The sequence below is a fragment of the Ictalurus furcatus genome, chromosome 7, assembly GCF_023375685.1.
Source record: "Ictalurus furcatus strain D&B chromosome 7, Billie_1.0, whole genome shotgun sequence".
Classification (NCBI taxonomy): Eukaryota; Metazoa; Chordata; class Actinopteri; order Siluriformes; family Ictaluridae; genus Ictalurus; species Ictalurus furcatus.
In genome coordinates this window covers 24945261-24967763 of record NC_071261.1, presented here as the reverse complement: position 1 = coordinate 24967763, position 22503 = coordinate 24945261, and the positions used below count along the sequence as shown (strand labels likewise).

At 38.9% G+C, this 22503-nt stretch overlaps 1 protein-coding gene across 1 annotated transcript in view; it reads right to left on the bottom strand.

The window, feature by feature from the left end:
- Positions 1–4029: 4029 nt before the first annotated feature.
- htr2cl1 (5-hydroxytryptamine (serotonin) receptor 2C, G protein-coupled-like 1) overlaps positions 4030–22503 on the bottom strand; it is a 127955-nt gene continuing 109481 nt past the window's right edge. The window contains exons 4-5 of the mRNA XM_053629408.1: positions 11107–11307; positions 4030–6477 (exon numbers count right to left, since the gene is read on the bottom strand). Coding sequence (XP_053485383.1) covers positions 5552–6477; positions 11107–11307 — 1127 coding nt within the window. The 3' untranslated portion in view covers positions 4030–5551. The remainder of the gene's footprint in view (positions 6478–11106; positions 11308–22503) is intronic.

Sequence of the window (22503 nt, the reverse complement as noted above, 5' to 3'; positions counted from 1 at the left end):
ACAGCTCTGTGTGCCCCCCCCCGTCAGAGATTTTAGACACAAACTGGATGCACGTCCTCATATTTCACAGTCATCCCTTTTCCATATCGACAGACAAGAGGAGCATTACGAGTATGAGGTTAGCATTGGCTGCTTAGCCCAAAGAAATAAAACCGATTAAGTGCCCATTTTATTTACCTGCACGCAGAAGACGTTAAGCTGACTTCTCTCGCACTTTTCGCTAGGTCTTCTTCTTCTTCTTCTTCTTTTTATTATCTTTTCCCCCCTCACATAGCTTCCTGCAGTCCCCGGCTGCACGGTTTTCGCATTAAGCTGATGTGAATAGCAGTCATTTGACAGTGTGTTTGGGGCTTGGAGCTCTGTGCATGTGTGTCCGATGCCGACTGTATCTGCATGCGTGTTTCCTTGGCAGCGTCGACTCTTCAGCGCGAGCTGAGTGCTGCTCTGCGCATGCGCAACACTAAAGCGCCAGACCACCACCCAGCCGTACTCTGGGGAGATGCGCGCTGTGGACACACATCAGTCCGGACAACACAGACACGCTGCTCACGGTGTGAAAGACTACTCCAAAAGACATGCATCTAAAGTTCATTTTAAAATACGGTATGTGGTGGTGGTGGACTATATTCTGAATTTCCAGGACAAAAAGACCTGGAGCTGTAATGTGGGGCATTAGGGGTAGACAGCCAACTCAAAACTTTATATATTACAAAGTGGCTATAATAATAATAATAATAATAATAATAATAATAATAATAATAATAATGGTAATTATACTACTACTACTACTACTACTACTACTAATAATAATAATAATTATTATTATTATTATAGTAATTATAATAACAATAATAATTATTATAATAATAGTAATAACAATGGTAATTATAATAATTATAATAATAATAATAGTAATTAAAATAATTAGAATGATTAGAATAATTATTAGAAAAATATTAATAATCATTATTATTATTATCCATCCATCCATCTTCTATACCGCTTAATCCTTTTCAGGGTCACGGGGAAACCTGGAGCCTATCCCAGGGAGCATCGGGCACAAGGCGGGGTACACCCTGGACAGGGTGCCAATTATTATAATTATAATAATAACAACAACAACAACTACTACTACTACTACTACTACTACTATTATTATTATTGTTATTATTATTATTTGCTTGTTTGTTTGTTTGTTTGTTTGGTATTATAAGTAGAATAAGAAGAAGAAATGGAGGGGGGAGAAGAAACCAAAAGCAGAGATCATTATCTCTAACAAGAGCTGTAGTTGTTGCAATACCAGATATGGTTGGAGCAGATATAAGGGATAACATAGCTGACCCCCAACATTTATTCATTCCTTCATTCATTCATACTTTCATTCACTCACCTTCATTAACTGGTGACCAGGGTTGCAGTGGATCTTGGGAGCACTGGGCATAAGGTGGAAATACACCCTGGATAGGAAGCTGATACACTGCAGGGGCCAATGTACAGTCACCAGTGTAGTTACCAGCATGTTTTTGGGAGGCAGGAGGAAACTGGAGAACATGGAGGAAATCCACATAGGCACTTGGAGAATATGTGAAAATCTGCACAGACAGTAACCTCAGCACAGGATCGAACCTGGGTCTGTGGAGCCGTGAGGTGGTAAGGCTGCATGCTGTACCACTGAAACGCAGCCCCATGATGATGCTTTAATTTGATTTAAGGATTTAGGATTGTTTTTGTTTTTTTTCAGTCAGCTTTTTGGTGAAGGATTAGCAGGGTGTTCGTTTGTGCAATATATGACTGAGCTATAACTTATGCTATAATACTAGATTGTATTATGCTCTAGCTACAGCCTAATGCCTAATACTGAGCCTGGATTATCTCTACCCTTCAGGAGGTGCATAGAATATATAAAAAACCTTATGTTAGAAAAATATTAACCCTTGGTGACTGCACTTTTAGCATCACCCCATTGCACCTACTGCTATTCTCTTAGTCCTACTTTGAAATGAGGAAACAAACAAGATATGTAATGTGAAATGTTCCTTCGTAAGTAACAAAATGTGTATTTGTATGGCGACCATCAATCGACACCTTAAAGAGGTAACTCGTACTTGTCAACTGAGTGAAAAATTTGCACTTAACTGTAGCTATTAACCAAGTCCTCAACTAAAATGACCTGTAATGGGGCAAATAAAACAATAAGTGAGAACAGCAGGCGTGCTTATTTTAAGTGAATTCAGGAAGCTAAGCAAACATTAATTTCATTTCACTCAATTGTTGTATGCCTAGAGCAATGACTCAAAGCCACACATGGAGCTCCACAGTTTGCACAGTGTATTGTTTTCATCTGCTCATCATCTCAATAAAGGAAACCTCCACCACGAAACACAATAAATATTTTTTTTATTTAAATATGTAATATGCGTAGTAATTTGTTGGTTGGTGCTTTAGTTCCTGTGGGAAGTTAGTAGTTATGTGCTGCTCTGATGGTGCAGGAGGACATTGCGTGTAATGTTTAACTGGAGAAAAAAATTTAAGTATCTCAAACATGGGTGATCATCAGGTTTTGTTCTTAGCTCCAAAAAAAAAAGAAAAAAAAGAGCGCAAGAGCGATGTTCAATATCATGTTAACTCTTTTTTTCTATTTTTTATTTTTACCAGAAGGCAAAAAATGGTATTTCCACCTGTTTTGAGGGTGCCTGTGTTCAGCACTGAACTTATTTGTGATATCACACTTCACAGCAGTGGTTAATGGCTCTTATACCACTGCGCTGTTGAATTCTCGATTCTGGTTGGCTGACAGATGTTCTGAGGTGTGCAATTCAGTAAATGTACAGCTAAAGTAGTTCCAGTCAAGTCTAAACCGCATTACAGTTCCATATCACTTCACCAAGTTTCACTTCTGAAATAATGGAAAACTTAGCCCACTGTCCATCACAGCACACAGAGCTAGCAACAAACAAAATGACAGACAATATCGATTTTCCAGAAATAAGTAAGTAATAATTGACATCGGACTTCTGAATTATTAGAAAAATAATGAGCACCTGACGTGGCAATGAGGCCACAAGGCGAGGCGGACAAATGTCTTGAAATAAAACATCTGAACTATGGCTTGAGTCTGGTCTGTTGAATTATTAGAAAATAATGCACAACCATCATCAATTATTCCTCACATATGAAAGTAGACACTACGTATTTCTTTTTTACCTAGACTTCGAGGTTTAAATGTTATAATATTATTGTGGCAGTTGTATGCAGTGTTGTACTATCAAAAAAGCTTTAGTGCTGTCTGTTTTATCTCTGTACCAATGTTATTGATGAGAGGTATGAATTGTTTGTCCAGCATGAGGCTCACACCCCTCCCAATTTCCCATCACCCTTCTCACCAGCAGCTAAACACAGAGTCATGATACTCTACACACAGAAACCCAACAGTGTCCTGACTCATCTTATAACAGTAAAATAATATATTTGTTTATACTGATCGAAAATGTCCGATAAGTCGATTTCCTACGCACTGGCGGAATGGAACATCAGTGTACTGCAAGACAGTAATGCAACGCCGCTATATAAGTGGGGGCCGCCAGGGGGCGCCCAGGGGGCCTCAACAATTTGGTTGGAGCCACCAAGCCTCCCACTAGTATGTTTTCTCTTTCTCACTCTCAGACAACCACACACACACACACACACACACAATCAATTCCTAATGTAATGTAATGTAAAGATGTAATATGTAATTATTAATAAAAAAAAGGGGGGATATATTCAGAAATCTGTATTTTTAATATGTTTTAAAGACATCTTACAAAAGGGGGGCCTCGGTCAAATGTTAATGCCATTTGGGGGGCCTTGCCCTGGAAAAGTTTGGGAACCCCATACTAGGTGACAAGCATGATGGTGTTGATGGTGCTGTTATCCTGAATGTTGAAGCCTGAAACCTGATCTGTTTGACCAGTGTATAGATGATCGAGCTGCACAGACTAAAGGATTAAAGCACTGCTGCATCACTGTCTTGCATCACCGGCACTAGTAGGCAATCGATGTCCGTTATAAGTAATGTGAAAAAAGTCCAAATAGAATGACACGAAAATAGAAATGATGATGAAAGAAGTTTCAACCAAAATTGTAAACGTTTATTATAAAATAAGTCTTTTGCACAATTCTACACATATTGATGATACATATTGCAAGTCCTTCAGGGTGGAGTTTTCCTTTAACGACATACTGTCATAGAGCAAAAACACTGACACGAATGATAATGGAAGTTTATTAAATAAATAGCAGCATCACAAAAAGGTCATGTGTAAATGATTGAAACAGGAGAAGTGATTTGAACAAGCATTCACAGGTTTTGGTATAAAATGGCAGTCTGAATGAATTGCCTTTAATATATTACCGAGTACTAAAATTCTACACACTCACAAAACAACAAGCATTTACAGCATTTTACACAACAACTCACAACTATAGCTCCTCTGAACATAAGGTTTGGATCTGACAGATTAGGTTTTGCTGTTTGAGATGTGGCTTTTCATGCATTCTGTGTAGTTCTCTTGTGTGTTCGGACTTCATCGCAACACCACTAGATAACGGACATTTACATTCAAGAGAAAATTCTCCAACAGTTGTGGCATTGATTGAGAAAGTAGCTTTTGGGAGAGTAACATTTCTTTGACTTATGACGTTGCAACATTTTCTACGTAAATCTAACCACGTCTCAACGTCATGATTTAAAGCATAGCTCTGGTGCCATACCTTAGCTAGCCAAAACACTGCATGCTTTGATTAGAAATTTGCCAAGGATGCGCAATTACAGGTGGGTTTGTGGTTATGAGATGATCGGAGGACTTCTTTAGGCTTTTCTCTTCCAATCTGTCAGGTTAGATGAAATAAAACATTCCAGATCCTGCCATTCCAAAATGCATTGATTATTATGCATAGATAGACTTAGGCTGTTACCTACCAATGATTGAAAGGTATATTGAAACAAACATATGCAATGGAAACGTCATTTATTCAAAGCTTTGATGTGCTTGTTGTAGATAATTTAATGCCTGACAGTTTTTGGTGGTGAATGTAGGTCAGCCTCCTTTCTCTCGCATCTCAAAAGCCATCTTGAATTTTTGTAAAGAACCACATGAGGGAGCTAGAGCTCTCTGTTTGGAAGCCTTGTTGCTTATTCACACTGTTGTGTATTGTTTTATTGAAAAACTAGATTAAGCCATGCAACACATTATGGCATTCAGATATCTGAACCTGTTCAAACACATCATCATATTATAGATTTTTTTTTTTTAAACTTCAGATTCAATTCCCACACAGTGCAGAGTGTCCTGGATTGTCCTAATGCATGTGAACCAGGTTTAGTCCCTGATGAAATAAATCATCCCCCCGTGCTCTGCCAGCATACATTCTACAGTTTGGTGATAGCCAGCCCCAGTGCTGGTGTGGGTTCCATTGGGGTGGCGCTTTCCTTGAGTAAAAAGGAGTTTTTTCAGACACACATAGATGATCCTGGTGGCCATGCTACAGCAGATGGCTCAGCCATAGTGAATCAAACACTGCTGGTGTGTTCTGCCAGATTATGGCAGCTGTTGACGGATAGCGCTGACACTCTAGTTTGTAGCTCTATCCCAATATGAGTGTCAATGTCAGGTAGCTCTAGCTTCTGAAGCGCGTTGCCGTCTCCATTGCGGCAGTTACTGTTCCGGTCAACATCTACGCAAATTAGAAGCGGCGTGACAGCGGCTTGTGAAGGGCATGGTACATGGATGGCCGCAGGCTTGAGCCGGACTCCGCTATACTGGCAGCGCATGTAGTTGGAGAAGGCACGCCTGTAGGTCTTATTGAAGAGAGTGTATACTAGAGGGTTCACACCCGACGAGATGTAGCCCACCCACACAAACACGTTGAGCAGGTCGGAGAGCAGGGGCTCATTGCATGCACCACGACACAGCACAAACAGCACGTTGGTGATGAAAAATGGGCACCACATGAGCAGGAAGAGGAAGAATACTACGCCCAGGACCTTGGATGCTCGCCGCTCGTTTTTGATGGCCTGCATCATGCCACGGCGGCCGTGGGATACAGCCGGAGAGCTAAGCTGAGACGGCGCCTCTGACCCAGCCGCCATGGAGATGCTGTCGGGTGTCGCTGGACTCAGTGAGTTTCCAAACCGCAGACAGTTCAGGCTGCTACGACGGGAGGGCACAGGGGGCGGAGCCAGCTGAGATGAGGACGAGGCTGCCGGCTGCAAGGGCTGCTGGGAAGAGGCTTTAGCTTCACAGAGGAAGACAGAGGCTTGACGCTGAAGGGCCTGGACAGTTAAGCAGTATGTGACCACCATAATGACAAGAGGGATGAAGAAGGCCACGAAGGAGCCGACCAGCACAAAACGCTCCTCGTTCAGCATGCAGCTTCCATCAACAAAAACTTTATCTGTGTTGCGGAGGCCAATCACGGGAATAGGCATGGAGATACCTGAGACAGAGAAACAGAGAGAGGATTAATTGGTAATAATGAAATTAAAGGTGCAATATATATCTTATCACTACATTTTATTATTTTTCAGCCATTTTTGTCTTATTATTTGAGCGTCTGTGAAACCCATCAAGTATTTTTTACTTTGATGAAAAGTTGTAGAGTGAAGTAGTAGAGTAGTAGACGATCATTCAGATCATCCGTTAGTTATGAACATTCATAAGCATTTTCAACTGTGATGGTTACAAGATAAAGAAGAAATAAGTGTAAAAAAAAAATAACAGCAGTCGCCTACTCAATTTTAGGACTAGAAGTCAGTGAAGTGAATTAGTTAATGACCTTGAGTTTGATAAAGGTGCTATATAAATATAAAATGTATTATTATATTGTTTGATTCTTCTTTGTATGAATTCATAAATGGAAATGCAAAGGTGTTACATTTACAGCAAGTGCAATATGCTGCTGTGACATCCCATTTATATTTATGGGTGCAAGTGCTTGCAAGCTTGTGAAAGTGTGCGTCGTTGATATACATGCCTTGTAAACTGTTTGCTTATGCAGTTCTGGAAAGAAGCAAAGAAGCTAGAGTTAAGGGCTTTTGATTAATGCACTCAAAAGACATTGTCTGGTATCGCCAGTGTGCAATAAAGTATTTTGGACACTAGTGGGCAGTCTACACCTTTGAGACCAGTGAGAGAACATTAAGAGTTCTGGGGAATCTTAGTTGAGTGGACATTTTCAAACTGTAGTTAACATGCAGATCAGGAACTACAGCAACAAGGACGAACATTATAGCTCTGTGATAACATTAACATCTAATATCTAATATATAGAAAACAGGGTGGCTGTGGCTCAGTTGGTAGAGTGGGTTGTCCACTAATTGTAGGGTTGGCGGTTCGATTCCTAACCCATGTGACTCCACATACCGAAGTGTCCTTGGGCAAGACACTGAACCCCAAGTTGCTCCTGATGGCAAGATGGCACCTCTGCTACCACTGGTGTGTGAAATGGTTATTTTGAAGTCCGGTGTGATCACATATGAGTATATTGAGGCCATGAGATAATATTCTTGCGGCCATGAGTTGAGTTTCTCGAGATCTATTTCTTGGCCATGAAATCATTTTTGAAATGAGAGAGGTATATATAATCATTTGATTTCTCACAGCAAATCGAGTTTTTTTTTTGTTTTTTTTTTGCACATTCACACCAATTTATGAACTGGAGGCCATGTATTAAGTGTGACGTTCCCACAAAATATTAATCTGTGGGCTCAAGTTACGCAATTCAATTGGTATCTCATGGCCACAACATAATAATTCATGGCGACATGAGAAGTTTATAGCTTTGAAATATTAACACATAGTCTCAATGCATTCATTTATGGCCACGCCTTGTTAACAAAACATTCGCCATGCCACCTCAGAGGTGTCTTACTTTTAAAAATATATGGAATAAAACATTAACATTACATAGCATTCAGAAGAAAGTAACAGGATTGACATGCAGCTACAGTCTAGCATGTCCTTCTGTCTTTTGTCAGAGTAGACTATGACCTCTACAATTCAGTAAGGGTCCAGGTTCATCCATTTGGTCTAGAAGACATTAAGTAGTTTAAGGGACAATTAAATTGCATTTGCACTGCCTTGTTTGTGCTTGTATGCCAATATATTTGTAAGTGCCATCCTTCATTTCTGTTGTTCTGTGGCTGTGAGTCACAAAAATGAACAGTTGATATGTTAACACCCCACATTACTATTCTCACAGGCTCACAGGCTGGGCTGGAAAAATCCATCTTGATAAGGCTAGTCATTATTCTGCATCTGTTAGTAAGAGTAGCAGATCTGCCTGTTCATAATTTTCTGAATCGCTAAATATATGCGCTGCCATTACAATTAGCTAAATATTTATATTTAGATTGTAAAGCACAAATATGAATGATTTGTTGTATATTCACCATGCACTTCACAGGAACACTTGTACACATGCACGGTCATGCGATCAGCCGATCGTATACTGTAGCAGATACAAGTCAAGAGCTTAAGGGAACATTCAAATCAAACATCAAAAACATCCGGGAGATTGTTGTTGATGCCAGATGGTCTGGTTTGAGTATTTCAGAAGCTGTTGATCTCCTGCTTAACACCTGGTCTTTTTCCAAGCTCCAACTTGTGCCTGCGCCTGCTGTAGCCTCATAGTCCTGTTCTCGGCTGACGGGAGTGGAACCTGACGTGGTCTTCTGCTGCTGTAGTCCATCTGCCTCAATGTTTGATGCGCTGTGTGTTTTGAGATGCTTTTCTGCTCACCAAGGATGCACAGAGTGGTTACTTGAGTTACCGTAGTCTTTGTATCAGTTGTATTTGTTTTGTTTTTTGCACCATTCTGTGTAAACTATAGAGATTTCTGTGCGTGAAATTTCCAGGAGATCAGCAGTTTCTGAAATACTCAATCCAGCCCATCTGGCATCAACAACCATGCCGCGTTTAGCCGCTTCTGATGTTTGATGTGGACGTTAATTGAAGCTCTTGACCTGTATCTGCATGATTTTATGCATTGTGCTGCTGTCACAAGATTGGCTGATTGGAGTACAAAGTACTTAGTTCTCTGCACTCAAGCAACTTCATTCTGGATTTCAGCCTCTATCTTTTACCTGATTCTTATCTTAATTCCTGCACTGAACAAAGATACATTGATGTGTGTCATTGATTCTGAGCACCACTCAAAGTCTAATTTTAGAAACCAGCTGCCTTGAACACACAATACTCACTACAACCCCCAACCTTGTGTACATAAATATCAACAAATCAGTTTCATAATCCAAAAGGACACATTTATATAAATCTGCACAACATTAAACTCATTAGACATATAAATTCCACCATTAAAACGGACAATAATCTGAAATCAGCTCAAACGGTTAATCTGCATGGATAGCAACCAAAGTAAACCAAATTAAAAAGAAATCATTTCTGCATTCACTCTACTAGGCTCATTTATTTTAAACAGGATAATTAGGCTTCACCCTCTGCTCTCTGTGTTTGTAGTCTAATCATGCTTTAGACTGCTCTTGAGGAAAAGAATATTGTCCAGTGTCCCTAGTGTAAATTGGTTTCTCCTCTCTTAAATAACAAATCTTACAGCTAATGCAGCAATCTGTATCTTCCCATTCGGCCATGTTGAGCAGTGCGTTCTTGGGAAAGTACCTTAGGATTGATGTTGCATCAGTTGTGGTACTGCTTCAGCTGTCAGTGGGCTTCCTCAATGAAGATGCACTAAGCTTGTGGAGGTGTTAATACATTTTTATCACTTTTTACAAGCTGTGAAGCCTCCGACTGGGTTATTTTTATTATTTCTGATTGCATAAGAATTCTCTGAGTGATGATCCATTTAGATTTACTATTGCTAACTCAAGTCATTTTGTTTTACTTTGCAATCGTTGCGCTCTTTTTCTTCTTCTTTTTATTACACCACAAATGCCACTCCATCTTATGGATAATCTTAAAGGGATAGTTCATCCAAAAATGAAAATTCTGTCGTCAGTTACTCACCCTCATGTCAAACCCATAAGACTTTCGTTCATCTTAGGAACACAAATGAAGACATTTTCATGAAACCTGGGAGATTTCGGTCCCTCCGTTTATAGTCCAAGTAACAAAAACTTCAAAAAAGTTCAAAAAGGCACCGTAAAAGTAATCCATGTGACTCCAGTGGTTTTAATCCCAATTTTATGAAATAACCAAAAGATGCTCTCGTGAGCATGTCCGCTGTCGCGATACAATGGGACCCGGAAGCGCTGCACTGTTTACAGCAGAGGAAGTGGGACGCTGTACACAAACTGGGTCACATAGAACAATCTTTGTAACAAAGATATCTGCAGATTTTGACATAGAGGAGGACTTGCATTTTTTTTCCGTCCTTGGGTCAAGTTTCTCTCATGAATGCACTTTGGAAATCTACGTGGGATTTTGTGAATAAAGACTTAATTTTAGTGTTTTTGCACACACAAAGCATTTGTATCGCTTCATGAGATTGGGATTAAACCACTGGAGTCACATGGATTACTTTTAAGATGCCTTTATGAACTTTTTGGTGTTTTGGTTACTTGAACTACAAATGGAGAGACAGAAATCTCCCAGGTTTCATTAAAAACGTCTTCATTTGTGTTCCAAAGATGAACGAAAGTCTTATGGGCTTGGAACGACATGAGGGTGAGTAATTGATGACAGAATTTTCATTTTGGCTGAACTATCCCTTTAAGCTTTTGCATGAGTAAGGGAAGAAGAAAAAAAGCCGAACCCCTCAAAAGATGTCATACATAACTGCAGTTTAATCAATGCGGGCGGCTGTGGCTCAGGCGGTAGAGCGGGTTGTCCACTAATCATAGGGTTGGCAGTTCGATTCCCGGCCCACGTGACTCCACATGCCGAAGTGTCCTTGGGCAAGACACTGAACCTCGAATTGCTCCTGATGGCAAGTTAGCGCCTTGCATGGCAGCTCTGCTACCATTGGTGTGTGAACGTGTGTGTGAATGGGTGAATGAGACACAGTGCAAAGTGCTTTGGCTAAAAGTGCTATATAAGTGCGCTATTTAATCAACACATGACACAGACTAGAGGAAATGTAAGCTCTGACCTATAGAGATGGTCCAGACAGCAGCGATTTTCAGCATGGCTTTGGTGCGCGAGTTGAAGCGGCTGTGTTGGATGGGGTTGCAGATAGCCACGTAGCGGTCCAGAGAGATGGCACACAGGTGCATGATTGAGGCCGTGGAGAAAAGCACATCTAAGTAGATCCAGATTGGGCACAGAGCTTCAGGAAGTGGCCACACATAGTCTAGAACAAAGGGAATGCACACAAGGAGTTGTGATGAAAAAGATTTTAGACAGCTTACTTTTACTTTTTTCTAATTAGCCTAATGAATTTAATTAAACATTCAGATCTAATGTTTTCCAAGAGTCCACTTATTGCATCTAGATTACCGTTAATGCTGTATACCAGCGCTTGTTGTTGGTTCTTTGTAGATATCCTGCAGTGCAGGATAATTACACATATAAATACTGCCACAAACACATCATCAGCCATCAGGCTCATGTTGTACACTTTTAAATCTCATTAGAAAACCATCAAATACATCTCAAATCAGCTATATATCACCCGTTAAACCACCCAGACGTAAACACAAAAGCCCATGACTTATAGAATCATTTACTGTAATGTTATCTATTTCTTTGAGCATGTTTATCTGTAAATTAGAAGAGAGTGTGAGCGAATAAGAGGAAGGAAAGGAAAAGAAATGTAATCTGAGCCTTTACACTGCATTAAAAAGCTAGGTTCACACTACTTTGAAACGATGCCAGATAACATAAGCATCTGGGAAAACGAGAAGGGAAAAGGTGAAGACATGGTTATGCCATGATAATTAGTAGATTGGCAAGATCAAAGTGCTCAGTCTACTGGATTAGACTAATGTAACAAAATATATACCAAGTGTATGAGTAAGAAAAAGCCAAGTGTATTGGAAGAGAAATCAAAGCTGGAACTTAATTAAAACTTAATTACAGCTATAGCAATAATGGAATTTGTTAATAAGAGACGATATCAATATGGATACGCAAATCTTCACAAAAACCTTACATTATAGATTAGAGAATCAGCTTTTCACACAACAAATTAATTAAAACTGTAGTTAAAACATAATTACAGCTATATTACAGTAAAACTGTAATTAAAACTTAATTACAGCTATAGCAATAATGGAATTTGTTAATAAACGACGATATCAATATGGATACGCAAATCTTCACAAACACCTTACATTATAGATTAGAGGATCAGCTTTTCACACAACAAAGCCTAGATTTTACTATAATTTTTTATAAATATTTTTACGAATATGTGAGTATTTCTCAACACTCAACACTATTTGCTTAAACCATCCATTCATTCAATCCATTTTCCATACCACTTATCCTACACAGGGTCACAGGGGAGCCTGGAGCCTATCCCAGGGAACTCGGGGCACAAGGCAGGGGACACCATGAACAGGAGGCCAACCCATTGCAGGGCACAACTGCATACACTCACACACTATGGACAATTTGGTAATGCCAATCATCCTACAACATATGCCTTTGGACTGAGGGAAGAAACCAAAGTACCCCAAGGAAACCCCTAAAGCATGGGGAGAACATGCAAACTCTGACCAATGAAATGAAATCTTGCTAATAACATTATATTTAGCGGTTATTTGACAGTTAAACATGATTGCCAACTGCAGTGCCACCATAACTGCAAAGATTGAAAACCACTGCAGTAGAGCATCACGTTGTCTGAGATTGTTTCATAACTGTCCTTTCAATTAATTTCCCTTTATTCCCATCAAGGTCTGTGGTATTGATGCTCATACAGCCAGCACAGGTCTTAGCACTCAAGATAGACAATGAGACAGGCATTATATCCTCCAGCTCCAATTTTTCTTCCCTCTGATCAAGATTTCACTCACAATTTTCCAGGGTCTCCCCTGTTCTGTGTCATTACAGCTCCACACCAGGCTACTAAGACATGAATGAATTATAAGATTAAAGAGAGAGTCTGGCTGAGGAGAATTAGAGGAGATTGGAGAAATAAAAGGAGACAGAGGGTATAACGATGATCTTTTTGTCTATAGTCTGTTGTATGTATTGTCTTTTTTTTATCATGTAATTTCTACACATAGTCAGAGAGAGGATACTTAAGTATGATGTATATCATAAGAGTGACTGAAACTATGACAGATTTATATACAGTATGCACACGTACACACAAAATTCGTTAAACGATTCACTCACATTAAATGCACTAAAAGGCTGTGGACAGTGTCGGGAATCAGTATAGAAGACTCATTTTGTATGAAAAAGAAACTCCACCCTAAAAAAACCCAAAACATTAAATATGTTTATCCTGAAATATTTGGGATAATTAATAGAAAATTTAGAGAAGCAAAAATTCACTGATTTCGAACATTACGGTCTAACTGTTAGCTCGTAAAAACTAAAAAGCAAGAGCTTCTTCTTTCGCTCACCATTTTCCAGCGACATTAATGAGAAATCAAACATATATGTAGCGGAGACTCTAAATGTTAGAGTCAAAATTCCAGAATGCAATACAGCTACACAACGCTGTTGCACTGAGCTACAGCAGAGATTCGGCTTGGCTAGTTAGGGATGATAAGCATGATGGTGTTGATGGCAGAATTCGCATGAAAGTTGAAGCTTTGGAAGCTGATCTGTTGGAGCAGAGTGAACAGATGAGGAGCTGAGACAGCTGGACAAACAAAAAGACTAAAGCACTGACGCAGCACTCTTTTTACATAGAGATGAAGTGAGGGCTAAATCCCACTGGCACCACTAGCAGCAGGTAGCTGAACGGCATTGTGGGTAAGGATTAACCAAAGTGAAAATAGACCAACTTGTTGATGAAAGAATAGAAATTACATCTTGGTTTCCATTGAAGATCACATGTAAAATCTGAACATTAATACGCAAGTCCTTCAGAGTGGACTTCTACATACGGTTAGTGTTAGAGCGGGGTTTCTCCTTACTATCTGTAGAAATCCAGTAACAATGATATGGCGGTTAAGAAACTTGAAGTAAATGTGGCCTGATAGAGTTACACACGGTCTATTAGCAGATTTTAATGAGCTCAATGTCCATCACTAAGGTAGGTGTTGTAGCGGGTGGGGGTGTGGTTTAACAGGAGTCCACAGCCTGAGGGTGGTGTTTGGGGGAGGAGTTACAGACATGACTAATATGGCACATCTGAACACATCTGAACATGTGTTTACGTGGCCGTGAGCAGAACAAAGCAGAAAGCAATGATAAAGCTGGAAAGCTGCCCAGTTTGGCGTAACCAGAGATTTATTTCAAGGGGGTGAGAAGGAAATATGCCAAATCATTGTGTGATCGGTACAATTAAATTGATAAATTTGATGCATTCGTGCATTTGGGGTGGATGCCAAGCAGCAGTGGAAGCGGTGATGGTATTCAGAATTTGTCATTTAAATAAAATATCCTCATGACAATTCCACTGAAAAAATGATTTAAATAGCGTGCCAGAAATAGACATCTTATCTCATAAAACCAGAACTACCTTTCTATTTTCTCCTCCTGAAGTGGATCTCCAGTACTTCATTGGCTGTCACCTGAATATCTCTGAACTCAGAGTGTAGCTAACTGGCTTTTAAACAGAGATGGGAAAAATGCATGACCCTCATTGGTTAAATCCTGTTTCTCACCATAGCAGCTGGTAGCCAATAAAATGTCATGATAAACACACCTTCCACCTGCAAATGACTGACATTGTTATTTAACACTCCACTTACTGTAATTTTAAACCACTTTTAAACTTAGTGTACAACCCTGATTCCAAAAAAGTTGGGATGCTGTGTAAAATGTAAATAAATGTAAATAAAACAGAATGCAATGATTTGCAAATCTCATAAATCCATGTTATTCAAATGTTTAAAGTGAGTAAATGCACCATTTCGAGAAAAAAAAAGGTAATTTTGAATTTGATGGTGGCAAAACATCTCACAAAAAGTTGGGACGAGGCAACCAAAGGCTGGAGAAGTAAGTGTTACTAAAAAGAAATAAAGATAAAGAAAATTAAAGAAAAACTGCATCTACAATTTGTGGAATAATTTCAGAATAATGTTCCTCAATGTACAATTGCGAAGACTATGTCTCATGTCTCATCATCTACAGTACATAATATCATCAAAAGATTCTGAGAATCTGGAGAAATTCTCTGTGTACAAAGGTCAAGGGTGAAAATCAATATTGCATGCCTATGATCTTCGGGCCCTCAGGCGGCACTGCATTAAAAACAGGCCTGATTCTGTAATGGAAATCACTACATGGGTTCAGAAACACCTCCAGAACTCAGTGTCTGTGAACATCCACAAATGCTGGGTAAAGCTCTATCATGCAAAGAAGAAGTCATACGTGAACATGATCCAGATCCATGATCTTCTCTGGGCCAAAGCTCATTTAAAATGGACTGCGGCAAAGTGGAAAACTGTTCTATGGTCAGATGAATCCAAATTTTAAATTCTTTTTGGAAACCATGGACCGCTAAAATAAAGAGGACTAAAAAAGAGAGGGACCATCCGGCTTTTTATCAGCACTCAAAAGCCTGCATCTCTGATGGTATGGGGCTGCATTAGTGCCTATGGAATTGGCAGCTTGCACATCTGGAAAGACACCATCAATGCTGAAAGGTATATACAGGTTTTAGAGCAGCATCTGCTTCCATCCAGATTCCTTCCCATCTTTTCTTCTGAGAGACTCTGCCTCTCTAAGATGTGCTTTTTATACCTAATCATGTTACTGACCTGTTGCCAATTAACATAATTAGTTACAAAATGTTCCTCCAGCGGTTTCCTTTTAGTAACACTTACTTTTCCAGCCTTTTGTTGCCCCTGCCCCAACTTTTTTGAGATGTGTTGCGGCCATCAAATTCAAAATGACCTTATTTTTTTTCTTAAAATGGTACATTTCCTTAGTTTAAACATTTGATATGTTTTCTGTTTCTTTGTGAATAACATATGGGCTTATGAGATTTGCAAATCATTGCATTCTGTTTTGTATTTACATTTTACACAACGTCCCAACTTTTTTAGAACTGGGGATGTAGAAACGACGGGAGTGACACAGTAATCCCTCACATAAATACAGAACAAATTTAAATGTCTAAGTCTGACTGTGCAGTGAATGTTTAGAACTTTAGAAATGGTCATTTTCAGCGTCCCCGCTATGTCGCTTAGAAGACGGTTCATTTCTCAGTTGCAGCTCATTGGTCAGTGGATAAAGATTTCTTTCTAGGGAAAAAATGTCTCTGTCCTAAAATCGCATGACAGCAAATAAATCAGAAAGCCAATTCAAACAGGACGACAGGGACACTGAGTATGAATGCATCAGATGTAATGATTCAGCATGGTTATTTACCAATGTTCTCAAATGAAAAATGATTCATGGCGTGATGGTCTTTTATTATGTTATGGCTGTTCTAACAGCATGGCTCTTTGTCCATGCTGACTTATTTAAAAACAGCTAACTCACCAATATTTCCCTCACTTTCTGAGGCTCTGAAACAGCAGTGAGCAGAATTATTAATAACCAGTCAAGACCGTTATATTCTGTTGACTTATGAATGATGGATGAAACTGATAAAAAAATAAATAAAATAAAAGTGTGAGAGACAGACATTGTTGCTGCGGGGAATATCTTTGAAATATGTCTGCAATAGGGCCAGATAAAAGTAGTAGTTGACCATCTGTTAGTAATATTGGCCACTGCCAATTTTTTTTATCAATTAATTTAAACAGCAGGTAGGGAGACTATGTTTCATAACACATTTATTATACAACAAGAAGAGCTTGGAATAAGAGTAAACAGGGCACACTTGCCTTACTTATACTCTTACAATAAATCCAAAGTTAGTTAATTAAAGAGTGCAGCACTGTTCTTGGTTAGATAATGTACAATAAAATTTCACTTGTGTGTTTGGTGTAAGTTCAGTGAACACCAACTCAGTGAGCAGACACATCCATGGATATAAATTATTGGGCCAGTCTGATCTGGCTTAAATTGGTCCATAAAAAGACATTGTTATTGATCCATTTTATCTTGCTTCTGGTCTGCTTTGATCTGGCTCCTAAATATATGCCCTATTTTGGTCCATATTATGTTTGAAGTCTTATTTGCAACCACAGTAGTCATTCTTCCTACATCCTCAAAAGACATATTAAACACTCTCACTGGCCAAAATCTAGTCGATGATATGCCCTTCAGAAAGTGACCTGAAAACTGATCAAAGTTTGCCTTGATTAAGGATGAATCCATTCTTTATACATGCTCGGAGGAATTAGGCAGACTTCCTGAGTAAGGATATGCAGATGCCTCCCACAAGGACGTCTATTTTAATGAGTCCAAAAATAAGATAAGACAAGGTAGGCAGATTGGTTATTGCGCCCTGGGTATGAGTATGAGTATGTGAATGTGAGTGTGTATGGTGTACTGCGAAGGACATCCAGGGTGAATTCTCCTGCCTCGCATCCAGTGACCAGATAGGCTCTGTGTTAACCATGAACCTGACTATGATGTAGTGGTTTCTGTAGATGAATTAAGCACGGGCGGCTGTGGCTCAGGTGATAGAGCGGGTTGTCCACTAATCGTAGGGTTGGTGGTTCGATTCCCAGCCCACATGACTCCACATGATGAAGTGTCCTTGTGCAAGACACTGAACCCAAAGTTGCTCCCGATGGCAAGTTAGCACCTTGCATGGCAGCTCTGCTACCATGTGTGTGTGTGTGTGTGTGTGTGTGTGTGTGTGTGTGTGTGTGTGTGTGTGTGAATGGGTGAATGAGAGCCAGTGTAAAGTGCTTTGGAACCGCTAAGATTAAAAAAGTGCTATATAAGTGCAGACCAGTGAGTCTCACTCACCAGACCACATGTGCTTTGGATTAAAAAAAAAAAAAGTGTCTGCTAAATGAGTAAATGTATATATACACTACCGGTCAAAAGTTTATACACCCTCATTCTTTATTTTTCTTTTTTCCCCCACATTTTAGAATAATAATAATAAATTAATCAAAACTCTGGAGTAACACAACTGGAACTATGGGAATTATGTTGTGATAAAAAAATCCCAATTAAATCAAAATAATTTAGTATTTTAGCATCTTCAAAGTAGACCCCTTTTTTGCCTAGAATTTCCAGAAATGTATTCTTGGTTCAAACCTACGCTGGACATTTATCGGCTGCTTTTCGGAATATTTGGCTCCAAGTCGTCGATTTAAAAATAAAATGTTAGTTTTCTAATGAAACAAATGAATATATATATATATATATATATATATATATATATATATATATATATATATATATATATACATACACACACACAATTGTTTGCAGTTGAGTTGCACTTTGTTGTTCATATGTAGACCTGTTATGCGGTGTGACAGGCACTACAGACGGGCAACATCTTATCAATAAGCAGCGTGGCTTTAAAGTGACACTTCAATGAATGAGGATGTCTGATTATGTTGATGTCTCTGTTCTCACATCTCAACCTTGTATCCTTGAAAAGGAGGGAAATGCAAATAGACACTTGTTCCCTCGTTCTCGCTTTCATTATATTTTCACTTTCTGTTTGAACTTCCTGTTTGTGTTAACTCTCTCAGTCTGATGATTGATTCCTCTCCTGATTGTTTCCACTTGGTGCCAACTTTTTTACTTTGTGTATTTAATAGAGATGCACCGATGTATCAGCCAATAATCGGTATCGGCAGATCAAGGCTATTTTTCCTGCTATCGGCCATCAGCTGATAGTTTAAAAACATCCGATGATCAGGGCCGATTATATCCCGTCAATCAAAAGAGGGCGGGAAACACATCGACTTTGTGCTGTGTGTAAAGATGATGTCTCTTGTGGGGAATTACTTTGAATTGGGTGACAATGACGACAAAACTGCAGTTTGTTAGCTCTGCACTGCATATTACAAATGAGTGCTTTTACACCGGAAGTGATTAGCAGTGAAGCGGGCGTTTCGACGTCGAGTCTAATTTGTTTTTGAAGAGCTGCTCGAACTGAATTAAAGCGCCAGTACACTGTTGAAAGATTTAAATGAAGATGAGTTGACCAAAAAAAGTATATATTGCACAGAAAAATATATTTGTAGTGTAGTATATTTCATATCCAGTTAATGTTAATATATAAAAAAGTTTATATTATATATGACCAGTTTGATGTTCAGTGATGAAGTAGAAATGCTTGTGTTTGTGGAAAGTGAATGTGAGACTAACAGGAGGTTTTTTAGAATTCAGTCAATGTTAATATGAATTAATAACATTCAATAAGTTAATAATCTTACTTTAATCTTCAGAACTTAGTTCATGTGTTAATGTTAATTTGAGTAACATTAACTTGTGTTTTCTGTTTATGAAACCAGTTACTGTGAAACAACTTGCTGAAATGGAGAGAATAAAGTTTTTATCTGCATTAGTAATTTAAAAGAAGGCATAAAAGGCAGAACCACCAAACTATCTGTATCAGCATCGGCCGATATCACTCTGAATAACTGGTTATCAGTATTGGCTGAGAAATTTAGTATAGGTGCATCTCTAGTATTTACAGTTGCAGTCAAAATTATTCACCCCCCATTGCAAATCAGGTTTATTGTCAGAATTTACAGACTTTCAACTGTTTGCAATGAACAAATCAAACAAAAGCAATTGAAATAGTTCAACACAACGAATGCTTCTTGTGCTTTTGGGTCAGTAGCGGTGTACGTCTTGGAGTTCTGGCATGGAAACCTTCTGCATTTAGTACGTGCCTTACTGTGCTCACTGAAACCTCAGTGTCTGTTACCACCAAGTCTTGCTGCAGGTCTTTTGCAGTCACTCGAAGGTTTTTCACAACCTGCCTTCGCAGAAATCTGCTTGCAGCTGTTGATAGCTTAGTTTTCCGCCCTGTCCAGGTATTTCATACATTTTCTGCCCCTAGTCAGTTCAGGTATTTCATGTGTTCCAGCTCAAGCACACCTGCTACAACTAATGAAGTCCTTGATTAGCTGCATCAGGTGTGCTTGAGACAACACCTGCTTTGCATATTTGTGTTGTTGTGAGGGATTCTATTCAGGGGGTTGAATAATTTTGAAACTGGATAAGTCATTATAAGTTGCATTTTCAGTTGAATTTGGGGAAACCACTTGAAGCGTTCGTTGTGTTCAACTATTTCAGTTGCTTTTGTTTGATTTGCTCATTGCAAACAGCTGAAAGTCTATAATTTTGACAATAAACATGATTTGCAATGGCGGTTGAATAATTTTACAGCTGTATATCCTCTGTTACAAATGTTCATCTGTAATTTTAATTCATCTGCCATGTTACATCTAGTCTTGCTCATTGGGTTTCCTTGTTTAATTAGTTCCAACTTTAACTCCTTTAACTTTCTGAGGGTTTCACCCTGATCTCTTTTGACCTGTGTGTGCTGTTCCAACTATAATTACATGAATTATCACTGTTAATAAAGATGTTTGCACAAATATCCTAGACCACACACCTAAAATTATCCAATACAAATTGCATTCATTTATTATTGATATATCTGACAATTGTTCTAACAAACAGGCTGAGGAAATTTTATTATTGATAAAAAGCCATGTTTTATACTTGGTATGACCTACTGTAGAAGTGAACAGCACACACCTTCAATGTGTATGGTTTGTACAACATAGGATAACAGAATCCTTTTCAGAGTTGAATTGAAACATCTTTAATGATCTGGATGTGACCATATGCTTGATCTGCAGTTTAAATGCAAAATAAGAACAAGTGTTTTATTATTATTGCAGCAACATGTGTTTAGCTGCTTAACTGAGGGAGAGAGAGAGACAGAGACAGAGAGAGAGAGAGAGAGAGAGAGAGAGAGAGAGAGAAAGAAAGAAACACCTCTTCACACCTTTCTCTGTTCTAACAGGCCAACACACTGTCATACATGACACCTATAAAAAAGTCTTTTTCTATGATGTGACTGAAGCTTTTTATGTGAGATGGCTTTTTTTTTAAAACTAGGTTCTAGCTTGTGATAAACAAACAGATGCTTTAATTAACACAAAAGACAAAGGATGAAAATGGGATTATGCAGCAGCATAACAAATTGTATAGAAGACTGGAAGCCCGACGTGTCCTTGAACCTTCTGCCATCTTACACCATCTTACATTTTATTCCTACTCGTTTTCACTAAAGAATGTTGGCAGGGCGTTAAACACACTCCAATTATATTTTGTCCTGTTTGTTACTTGTAAAAGATTCTCACGACGGTGTTAAATGCAAAACACATTAACAAACCAAAAACACAACAGCAAAATTGGAAGCACAACAGCAAATTGAGAAACACATCAACATTAAATCAAAACAGAAAGGGCAGGTCTTATTGTAATTGAACATCGCATGCTCGTTGCTGATTGGCTACAGGAATCCACAGAAAACTGTGAGCTGGAGGATGTATAGAGTAAAAGGAAATATAAGACCATATGAATCTACTCATGCTTTTATTCATGCTTATTTTGATCAAGGGCATTCACATGATGTTATTTTTAGGGCTTTCACAATACCATAAACATATCTCACTATACTATACCAGCGGAAGTATCACGATACTACACAATATTGTGTTCATTCACAATTCAAATCTACAAAAACGAACCGAATTTACAGAAATACACGGATATAAATGAAAACTGACAAACTGAAATTTCCCCTGAATACTTTATTAATGAGAATGAATAACTGGCTATTGGAAAAACTCAAGAACAACCATACAGTTGGCAAGCAACTAATTCAATGTGCCACATATTTCATCTATTGTTCAGGCCATAAATCATGGCCATTGTTCATTTTGTCTACAGCCAGGCCATAAATCTTTGTCATCATTCCTGGGATTCCACTTTCACCCAAGACTGGTAAAGATTATATGCTGAACTATGGCTCGCTCATTGACAGGTACACACACACACGCACACACACACAAACGCTCACACAAACAGATTGTCAGTGATAAAGTTGATTGAAATGACCTCCAATGTCACCCTGATGATGGCGTTTGAACACTTACTGCCTATCACACTAAGGTGCTATCCAGCTTTCTTTCAAAGCACGGTAAAAAAGACTAAGCAGGTCAAAATCTATTATTGACTGTCATAAGCACAGGCTATCCGTGTGTGTGTGTGTGTGTGTGTGTATGCATGTGATTATTCCAGCTAATAATGTTTGGATGTTCTCTGGACAGATTGCCAGCCATCACAAACTGCCAGCCCATTTTAATAGCCAGGCATGAGATAATACGTCCCACTGCGTACATGGTCCTGCATACATAGCGTTCAATAATAACCCTCCACTTCTGGCTGTGAGAACCTATTTCCTTCTTCATTTATCCGTTAGTTGATGGGGTGTATCAATCGGCATATGTAATATCTGTTCACCTTT